Below are 11724 nucleotides of genomic sequence, written 5' to 3'. Positions count from 1 at the left end.
ACCGTCATGACGAAGACACATGACATCGGTGTTTTGGGATCTACGGTTATATTTTCTTCAAAAGCGTCATAAAGGTCTGCGGCGTGGTGCGAACTCCCTATCTGAGCTGAAGTCTGTCTGATACGCAAAACCTTCAATTCATTTGTTTCTCTGACCAAGGGAAATCTGTTGGGGTCGATATTTGAGCAACTTGACTACCACCACTTTTTAAACGACCTTTTGAGCCGGAATGATGAGTACATCTTTGTGGGTCTCTGAATGCAAAGCTCCTTCAGTAGCCTAATCAGGCGATTTGAAGACCCATACTAGCTAAAGAATACAGTCGAGTGAAGGGCATCGGCGTTCATTTAGCTCAACTTGAAACAATGAATTCGTCACAGATTACAAACTGCACTCACTGCTCTGACGACGACGGCGCCGTGAGTGCAGGGGATACGGGGCATATTTTCCGTGTCATTTTCCCATTATTGGTGATGATAATAGGCGTGCCAGGTAACTGCCTCATCCTCCGTGTGTACTGGAGCAAGCCGCGGAAGACCACAACCAACCTGCTGATCATGGGACTGGCGGGAGCCGACCTCGCCACCTGCTTATTTACCGTTTACTTCATAGGCCCGAGCCTGACTGTTCTTCTCGGAGAACAGCCGTCGGAGGTGTTCCGATATGTAAGATATATCCTTTTCTCAGCGGTTTCATCTTCAGTGTTGATTACCACTGTCATTGCCCTTGATAGGTACGATTGTGTCTGCCGACCGCACAGGAGACTACTGAACCAAAAAAAGACGCTGACGGTTGTTCTGTGTCTAATTAGTTTTGCCCTGGCAATGAACGTACCGTACATTGGTATTGCAGCTGATTACACCAACGCAGTACAATACACTTTCGTTGTTCGGTCTATTCACACTTTGTCGTACATCGTGACCTTAACAGTGATAACGGTGTGCTATTGGAAAGTCTATAAAACAATCAGAAAACACGTGAAAGTAGACATTGTGCATACGCCACAAAACATTGAACTTAACTTGATGGGGGCGCTAACGATCTCTTCAGGGAAGCAAAATCAGAACAACATAACTTTACTGGAATCGATCACCGGTACAGATGCTGCGACGTCGAGCGCACCATTTCAAAGTAAGCCAGAGTCGCAGCATTACCATACCAGCGAATCAGACCAAAACAGGACCGTCTCTACTGAGCAAGCCGGTACCGATAACACGGAATCGAGAGGGAGACGGGCTGGCGTCCATCGTAAGCTGTCCAACACCACAGCCTTACAGCGCAAGACAACCAGGATGCTTCTGCTGGCCAGTCTGGTGCTTCTGATCTCGTGGCTGCCGTACTGGTTCTATCTTGTGTTGGTGTTTGCCAAGTACCTCGGGGAAGACATACCCGATCATGTCATTAATGGTTTTTACCACAGCTCCGTAGTGCTGTACCTGAACCACGCAGTCAATCCGCTCATTTACGGCCTGGCCAACAGGCGATTCAGACAGGACTGTCAGCGGGCTTTGTCGAATCTGAGCTGTTGGCGGAACAACTGGTTCCAAAGGCAACAATGAATTGATGATTTATATTGATACGTTAACTGAACGCTGACCGAAATCCGGCAAACCCAAACATTACAGTCCGGAGTGAGCTACACATTATAATAGTGAGCAATGATTGTGTAATGACAGTGGAAGTCAGATAAAAGTGAAAACAACACCCAGACTGCACGTGCACTGACATAAAGTCCTGACACGTCGACCAGGGCCATTAAGCCAGGGGATGGTGGGTTTGGTAGATATTATAACCCCCTCCCCAGTTTGGGCTGAGATATACATATTAAACGAATTATTTTGAATTAACATCAAATCATACAAGTTTCTTTCAAGAACAGCGCCACCTTGGTCAAACATAGTGTGCCCCCCCCCCTCAATTTTTGGTGTGTAAAGTTTCGGGGTAGATTCAAGGTTTTGCCATCCTCCAAAAGTTGTCGACACAAATTAATGGCCTTACCATGAGCACTTTATAAGTGTCAAGCGAATGTGATATAACTTAATAATTATATCTCCCAGAAAATTAGGGAGAGCTAGCCAATTATGAGAACTCTTGCGATGAGGGTTGCAACTGTACTTCGTTTTTAATAGTTCATGTAACTCTTTACAGGCATTAAGTGGCGCAAAGATACTAAGACGTTATCGATCATTACTTTTATTCAAAGGTGTTAAACAAATAAAATCGACACGGTAGAGTATAAGCTATGTTTTAATACAGGCCTACCGTAGTCTAATCGACTTGTCGGTTATTCCAATGTACACCAAGGAAAACATGGGAAAAGACAAATCAAAAGGTTATGTGGATCAATCATTCAGGACTCGGACTAGGAATCCTACTCAATGAACTAATTACCTACATGTACTTTCATGTTCGACCCCTTTGGGCTCTCAAGTTTCCCGGCCGACCCACCACATCTCCTTCCCTGCCCATCCATAATTACCTAGGCCAATCACCAAAAAAGAAGGCAACGAGGCGGCGCCCTAAGCCTTAGCTGCCGAGATCAGCAAAACGAGCCTCCTATATACCTTTACGAAGATGCTAACCTGGACTTTGCGGTCAGTCCCAAAAAGTAAAGCTTACCGATCATGCCAATTACTGCTGGTAATTTATGACGGTGACTATTGTAGTAAGTGACTAAACACGTACGTCGAAAACAAAACAAGAAACATGGAAATTATACCCGGGTCCCAAGATCTGTTGTTAACTAACCTTACCTCTTAGCCATTTGAATACTATTAAAGGTCTCTTCAAACTAAAAAGCTAATATACATGTACAGGGACATGTGGTGGATTGTTTGCTCCATCTGCTTCATCTCCATGTATGGACAAAATAGGGGTTGCCCGTCTACTAATAGTTGAACAGACTTGCTGCAGCGGGAGGTATGTGTCAGTCGGACTGAGGTACCCGGCCAGCCGATAGATCCCCAAAGATCACAGGCAATAATTGCTGCTAAGCATGTTTGTCAGAAAAATATAGTCATGAAGATGGACTAGGTAAAAAGAAAAAGAAATGCATATCTTGCTCGTTTGTGTTCGAAGTTGCGTTCCCCGTGCTATTTCGAGTTTTATCCCGAAACTTAATATGATATTTCTTTTCTAAATTGCTATTCCTCTTATAGTACTACAAAAGTTGTTTAATTTTGAATGAGACATCGACCGAACCTAAATCGCCTCATGATTAGATACGATATTACTACTGTACAATTTCGAATCAATGGTTGCCATTCCGTTCTCACAGGGTAGGTTGATTCTCGCTCCACAATAAGTATAAGATAATGTAGGGCCTGGAGCCAGTGTGTTTACAAAGTTTATCTGTTTGTGCCCAAAACAAAACGAATTCTATTTTTTGTAGAGGGTTGCAGACATCTTAATAGGGAAAAGGGACGTTCTTTTGGTCAGAATAAAACCGAACAAGTTGAGAAATTATTAAAAGGAAATTAAATCGAACTGCAACTTCTGATCGAAAAGTGTATTTTTTTTTTACAAAATGGCAGGTTCAAGAGTTTTGTCACAAAACAAGAACAAGAACAAAACAAAACAGCAGTCAATCGCTCATTAACCCTAAAAGGGCCGGGCGGAAACCGCCCCCCCCCCTCAACTTTTTCCGCGATAACCTTTAAAAAAAAAAATCGCGACCCGAGCTGTTATAAATGACTGTTTAGCCTCGAACCTTGCACATCTTTTGATACCAAAAACATAAAATTCGGACGAAAATTTTTACGGCGCTGCTCGCCGTGATCACTGAATTTTCCCTTATACGTCGTGTACACAGAGCAGAATTACCATTCGTACATATGAACAATGAATAAGCCATAATTCCAAAACCCTTTGAACTATAGTCATGACATTTCTTGGGTATGTCAATGATGAGTTGCTCTATGCATGTACTGAGTTTCAAAATTTTTCGTTACTCGATGGTCAAAATAACTTGGCCCTTTTAGGGTTAAGCCTACTGGGGTTTTATTTATTCAAATATTCCATAATGGCCAATAATGATAACACTACGAGCAACATCAAATTACTTATAACGAGCATCTTTGTGTGGTTACTATGGTTACTTTAGGCCTAAGCATATTGATCTGTGGGGTGCGAACCACCTTTTCATTTATTGAAATACTGACATTCAAATGAAGCTAAACTGTTTTTTCATCCCATAAGAAATTTCAGAATATTCAAATTTTGCATCGATCATTTATCATCATTATTAACCTTTACTACTATTTTAAAGGTGAATGAAAATAACTAAGGGCGGTTAAAAATAACAAATATATTGGCTATAATTTAATCATTACAAGCATAATTGTCAAAATTGAAATCGAAAATGGAAAGATTACAACAACAAAAAATCGGATTTTTTCAAAGGTAATTGCATTTGCAAACATTCACATTATGAAATAGCCTGTAATGTATTGTAAGTAAATGATAGTATCACCATATAGGGAAAAAATCATAGGCTGTAATTTTCAAGAAAACAACGAACTTGAATCAATACTAACAATGGTTTAGTCCAAACAATCACTGTGAAAATGGCTTTGTTTCGAGTACATCTGGCTTTGTTTCAAATAGCTGACGCAATCAACCCAGTGCGTCCACTGGGTAATGTAGGTAAAACTGTATTTTTTCCTGCAGGAGGACACAATTGCATGGCTTGTGAGCCATGACTTGTGTGCAAAACAAATTCAACGAACTGCACTTTGATGGTCGAACAAGAAGAGCATTTTTTGTCCTCGATGTTAATAGGTCAGAAACAGTTATACGATGTTATGTCACAAAACACACACCCAGACAAGTGTGTATTTGCCTGCAATCGGGGACCCCTTATTGTCCCACTTTTGTTTGTGCTTTAACTTTTTTGGAAGGTCTCCCATATAAGATCACCAATTGGGGACTTTCGGGAATTGGGGACCCTGTATTGTTCTCTATTGGTGAATGCAGAAACAAACTCACATACACAGGACACGCAACTAAACACAGGCTAGAAAACACGAGCTGGTGTGAGACAATACCATAAAACTCAGTTCATTGTATGAATATGAATCGAGAGGAAATGAGCTTTGGGATTTTTAAAACAAATATGGTGATAAATATTCAGGAGTTGGTGATAATATTCAGGAGTCATCTAGGCTGTTGCAGTACAAAGTGCCACTTTGAATAACACTTTTTTTGGACAACGTCGTTCTGTTAAATTGGCCACACTGACATTTTTTGCGTAGTGCTTCGGGTATTATACAAAGAGGTTAATGTAAAGAAGAAGTTGTGAGTACTTTGTTGCATTTGGATGGGGAAGCACCCCCAGTCAGAATTGAATAATCTAAATATGGCAGAACAAAACAAGATTGTATTGGGGAGGTAATATTGTAAACGGTTCATTAACAAATAGTTTATTAGTTAAAGCCATGTACTAATTGTTTTAAGTTCAACATTAAGATTGAACTAATAAAGCAACATAAACGTTCGTGTGAGTAGGCCTATAAATAAACGTGTGTCATCGGCAAGTAAAGCGTATGTCAATGTTTCATTTTGAAAAAGAACGCACCATTGCCCAAACGTACTGGTCTTTCCACAATTTTACACAAAATGGACAATGCTCACTCTTTCAGCATACACATGCACATTGAGATCGTCCTATTAGTGGATGTGCATGTTTCCCTGGCAACACTTTGCCTAATAAATTACTGGTATTCCAATATGTGTCTAGCACTGAATTTCGTTGGGCTGATACCCGAGTTTTGTTGTCGCCAAAATTCAGGCGTGTGTGAGTTATTCTGCTGAAGAAGGGGCTCGTAATATGATTGTGTTTTCATGAAATATCCAAATCAAGCTTGCAGTCAATTCCAACATAAAGAAAATTCAAATGGATTGTCTTCCACTTTTAAGTGTTGCAGTGCACAAATCAGTGGCAAACGCTGCCGATTTGTTTAAGCCGGAGCGTGACAGGATGGCAAAATACTTAATTAAAAGACAGCATCCAAAACTGTTTTATATCTCTTTATCTTTCACACAGTCGAATATAAGACAGCAGGCGCAGCTAACCAGGCGTAAATATTGCTGGTGAGTTCACGGCCACCGTGTTATGGCGTTTTGTCTCTAGTGCATTGTTGCTTTTAAAGGCACCTCAATAATTGTTAATGGACCTCGAAAGCTTTTGCCGGCGAGAATATCGATTAGGAGGAAACAATGTGTCTAATGCTTTGATGGCTGCGCGCTTTCGTTGAGGACGAGGCGACAATCTAGTTCTTTTATCTCAATTTAGCTGTTGATACAAGCCAGCGAGGTTGACTGCACGACCATGGCAAAATGTAACAAAAACAATGAACCATCTCTTAATCCCACTGAACTAACGGAACTGCATGACCAAATAAAGCTATACTGGGAGCCGAAGTTCGGAATTGTATGAAAATAAAATAAACTGATCAAGAACAAAACAAGCCAAATTAACGGACGAATCTCTCTTATCATTAAGTAAATTTAGTTAATGAAAAAAAAACGAACTCAAATTACGCTCAGTCAGCCTTTGTGGATATCCTTAAATTTATCTCAACTGAACAAAAAAAAAAGAACAATTCCAATTATGTCTATTTTTGGTAGAAGAATTATTACTTTACACGAGAGACAAATTCAACATTACATTTTTACTTCAAAGGTGCACTTTTAGTAAAATCTCGACAGCACTGACCGAGCCGCTTGTGTTCTCCCTTCGACGTACTGCCATGCAGGTTAAATGCTATCCTTGTTGGTGCACTCACCATCATCACTCATCTTTGTAGGCAAAATTGTCGACAATCACACAAGGTCGAAAGAATTGCCTTGATTGATGGAGCTAATGAGCTGCACGCGTTCCAGACCTTGGGAATTTTAACAAATCTGTCTGTCTTGTGTCTTGTCAATAGAAAAATGAAGCCTACTATATTAAAGATAGGCCCAACGTTTTTGACATGCGATTAATACAATTTGTTCAGGACTTACCTGATAATACCACAAAAAAATGAGGTGTTTGATGTTGTCTTCAATTTCGTAACTTGTTATGTTATGTATTTATTTTTTATTTATCCTGTGGAAATCTTTCAGTGGAACACTGTTTTGTCAAAGGTGCTTAGCAATTACAAACATTCGGTAGTATATAAAAAAAAGAAAAAAAGCAATAAAAACATTATTAGCACATCATTATTTAGGCAATTAATTAACAGCAAAATGAGACAAGGTTTATCCACTAAGTCATTACATTGACAGTAAAATTACAGAAACAAGACCACAAAGTATTAAAATATGTGATTCCTCTAGTGGCGTTTAAAATTGGTTAGAGTGGGAGGCAAAAGATGTTTGAGTGTCGCAAGGAAGTCATTAAATAAAACCAACTCCACGAGACGCAAATTTTCGTTTCCTTGAATTAGATTTGGACAAAGGATGAAAAAGATCACCTCGTGAAACAGATCCAGTATTGTATGAGTGGGTATAAGAAACAAAATGAAAACAAAACATACGGTCAAAGTGGCAATTTGGATGTTAAACCTATAGGCTAAAGTAGTTTCTTGAAAAAAACCTCGTTTTTCATTTCGAGATTACCATCCAAGAGTACATAAAAGAATGTTTGTGGGGGAGGCCCAGGGTACTTTTACTAACACTGTTTTGGATTTTAAAATGTTTTTGTCAGTTTTGCAGAGTTGCCACCTACAGCATCGCAATATTCATAATGTGGAAGAGTCAGGGTTTTGGAAGAACACTTCTGACCCTCCGGAAGAACCCCCCATACGTTCATTAACTACTTCAAAAGTTTATCTATACAGAAATTTTCATGGGAGTCCCTTAAAGAGTTACACAACAATTGTTCTGAAGCCATTTAAAGGTGTTAAAACTCTCGGTCATATTACTGTTAGGCGCCAATATCATCAACAGATTTGGCACCAGTAAAAACAGCTGTATCATCAGTATACAGAAGCATCAACTTTGAGGCATGTGGTAAATTATGAGAGAGGTCATGCATGTTCAATGTAAAAAGAAGTGACCGAATAATAGCTCCCTATGGCACTTCAAAACTCACCCGAGAAAAGAAAAGGTAGTTGTCACTAAATGCTTTCTTGAGATCCAGAAAGACTGTCCGGGTGAAATATCCTGAGTTCATGTTTTCCAGTAAATAATCAGTAATACTAAGAAGACATGTTTGGGTGGAGTGCATAGGTCTAAAGCCAGACTGGTTATCTGTTGAAACATTTGTTCTCTCCATCAGAAAGTCGTTTGATGGTAAACCCTATCCATGTGCGTTACGGGGTTCCCCCCCCCCGGAAAAAATAAAAAAGAAGAACAAAACAAAACGAAGAAGAAACCAAAAAACATGTAAAAAGAAAGAAAAAGAGGTTCGACGTCACATTGTTGTTAATTTAATGGGTGGGGAGAGCAAATGTCCCCCAGCCCATTCTCGAAAAAATATAAATTGAGAATATGCTGGAAAAGTACAGGGATTTGTTTGGGGAAAATGTGCTTTGCCTCATCCATAACAATTCTGGCGACGCCCATGACCCTAAGGTAATTAGTGCCAGCAACAAACTCTTGAGAAAGAACACATAGGCCTAATACATAAGATAGGCCATATTAGTGCTGAGTTTTTTCCCTACGAGATTACATCGTTTAAAAGGATGTGTCAATATATTGAAAACATTTACATAAATGATCAACAATCGTCTTATTTCCAGCGTTTAAAAGAACACATTAAAAGAACACACAGTTCTTCTTAGTTGAAGTCTTTATTTCAAGTCTCATGATAATCGGCCATGCTTGTTTTTGGCGAATTAGGACATTGCAATAGAAGCCGCAATTAGTTCAATCTTATATCAACGATTGTTTAGCTATTTTTTTTTAATTATAACAAAAGTGAATATGCCTCTTTGGCCTGGGCTCACGCTATTATGTCCTCGAAATAGATTTTTTTCAGCGATTTAAATGTACCTAGAAATGTATCCCCCCCCCCGCTCCATTTTCATGAGTGCCTCCATTTTTAACGTCACGCGAACTTCATAAGCGTCCGCTTGGCAAAATCGCGCTACTGTTGGCAAAATCGTTGGCACAGTGCAATAAAGGTGGTTCATGAGAAATTTTGAATGACCAATGTATTTGTTTGAATCAAAATGCCTCACCCGTGCCTATATTTATATGCTTTCAATCGTCATTCTTCTTGTTCTGGGTGCTAATATGAATTGTCAAAATTTGATATGGGCAAAACAGTGCTGTCGTCAGTGTCGTTATCAGTGTTCAATTTGCGAGTGGGGGACACTCATTTCTTTTTACTCAAATCCTTTTTAACAAAAGGCTTATTGTTGCCTTCCCTAAATTCCCCTCACTATATGAAAATGGGCGTCATCACAGGTAAAAGCTTCAGTGTTTCACGTCAAATTTTTCTCTTTTTTCGTCGTTCTTTTTTAATATATCGATTAACAAACTTAATAAATATTTTCAATAAGATACATCATGAGGTCATGTAAGTATTGTATAGATCCCTGACATTTTGTTGAGCGTGTGCCTACATTGACGTTATCACAACAGCGCCTTAATTGGCAAAAGATGCACTTTTATGTTGTGTCGGTACATGGCAGGAAGCCACAGAGCAAAGCTTTCTCATAAATGATTTTAATTAGCAAATTATTGGCTCACAATTTGCACAGAGATCCCCACATTGAACAGGGTCTTCATGAAATGACATCACAGTAACAAGTGGCGTAGCCACGAGGGGGCGTGGGGGCGACAACCCCCTCATGAAACCTTGTCGTCCCCCCCCCCCCGTCGCCCTTCACTGAGATTTTGAGTTTCTAAAAAAATTATCTTTGATCTACATGACGCTCCCCATGAACTGTTTTGTCAAAAAACGCCCTCATTTGTCAAGAAACGCATGGAAAAATAAAAATGTTTAAAAAAGGTACACTTTTTAATAAATTGAACAAAAGAAGTTGAAAATTGTTTTCCCTCCTTTTTCTTTAGAAAAAAATGTTTCACACGCTATTATTAATTTCACCTGGACATGCTAAATCTTGACGGACAAAGCCTGTATTTCTGACGCATGTGTCATCAAAATGCCATTTACGACATCGAAGCCATGCAGCGCAGTGCCAGCGTCATTCACTGGTTCCCACCGCGTCCTGACAGAATCAAAGCTATGATATAGGACCGGAACCAGTGACTACGGACTACATACGTTGCGTTAAGTGCGTTGAATTTGGATCATAGAAAATACCAAACAAACATCGATGGAGAAAGAGAATGTCTTCAAATTAATTCCCAGAACGTGATATCTCTTTTCTGTGTTTGTATTTTCCATTAAAACAAATATTTATAACGAGATTGTTCCGCTCCTACGTGATACACCGTAGCGTGTTTTTGCCAACTTTTCGGCCACAGAACATGGGTTCATTTCCGGGTCCGCTACACTATAAACAGTGCTGTTATGAATGCGCAGTACTGAAAGTACACAAAATAACATGGTTTGAGGGTGGATAGTCGATATTAGCTCCCTGAGGTATGGGAAGTTCACCAAAGGAACTATGGTTTGTCAACTTCCACTCCCGAGGAAAACTATATTATACAAATATAACATGGTTTTGAGGGTGCACAGTCGACATTTCTGTACCTTATCCATAGTCATGTTCGAGAACCGAATTCTCGCTGGCCTATTTGTTATCACGTGCCAGCCGCTATTTTTGCTGTTTCGAGCGCCCGCACGCGAGCATTCAAGCACAGGGTAAATACACATGCATATAGCAGTCTATCGCTCAGTGGTTGCCCGTGAGACAGTCCACTGCGAATGCGCTTTACGTATCAATCATCGAATTAGTCTGGTTCCCAGACCAAAAGATTCTGACTACTCCCGATAAATCTTAGGTCCGGTAGCCTCCAGTAATACATTGTATTACAATTTACGTCACGTGACTAAAACGGGAGGAATTCCTCCTTTTTCCGAACATTTCCGAAGTTTGCCGAATTCGTTTCGTCGACAATCGGATAGCTCCCGAGTATTTATGAATATAATATAGGTTTAATTAACTGCTATAAATTGCTTATTACATTGTTTTAAAAATGAGTTGATAATTAATATTCATTGCTTTCATTTAGAAAACTTGAAATTCAACGACGATTTTATGCATCAAATATACTCGGATCGTATGGGCGAACTTTTTGCTGCTTCATGTACAATTTTGAATTTGACGACCGTTACTGAGATTTTCCAAAACTCGGTCTTCATTCGGCTCCGCCTGCTAACAGTGCTATTTGGGTGCCTAATTTTGAAGATTCCAGATCAACAGTAGTCAATGTTATCTTACAGAAACATCAAACTGTATTATCATAACTCTATGATATTACGAAGCAAGTGATTTATTTAAAAATTTGATCAGATCGAACATTAAAAGCTAAAAGTGATAAAGCGAAATCGGAAACGAAGCCGAGCTTTAAAAAAGGGCCATCAATGTCGTCATGTTTATTTTTAGCCACGGAGGTTGCCTGACCTAAGATTCATCAGGAATAGTCAGAATCTTTTGGTCTGGGAACCAGACTATCGTCGAACCATCGCACTGGTGTAGTACGCACGCGCGAATATCGCCATAGTTGTCAAAGTTGTTCAAAATGCCGTAGATTGTAAAAGAACTTAATGATAAGTAATGTTGAGCAATATTCTTCTGGTGAGCTGGACAAACTTCTCCGCAG

At 39.6% G+C, this 11724-nt stretch overlaps 1 protein-coding gene across 1 annotated transcript; it reads left to right on the top strand.

Annotated features, from left to right (window-relative positions):
• Positions 1-473: 473 nt before the first annotated feature.
• LOC119726369 (5-hydroxytryptamine receptor 2B-like) lies at positions 474-1559 on the top strand. The gene has a single exon (XM_038198024.1). The coding sequence runs from the start codon at positions 474-476 to the stop codon at positions 1557-1559; it is 1086 nt and encodes a 361-aa protein (XP_038053952.1).
• The last annotated feature ends 10165 nt before the right edge of the window (positions 1560-11724 follow it).

The sequence above is a fragment of the Patiria miniata genome, unplaced genomic scaffold, assembly GCF_015706575.1.
Source record: "Patiria miniata isolate m_02_andy unplaced genomic scaffold, ASM1570657v1 HiC_scaffold_2, whole genome shotgun sequence".
Classification (NCBI taxonomy): Eukaryota; Metazoa; Echinodermata; class Asteroidea; order Valvatida; family Asterinidae; genus Patiria; species Patiria miniata.
The sequence above is the reverse complement of the archived record's forward strand: the minus strand, read 5'-3'. Positions and strand labels throughout refer to the sequence as shown.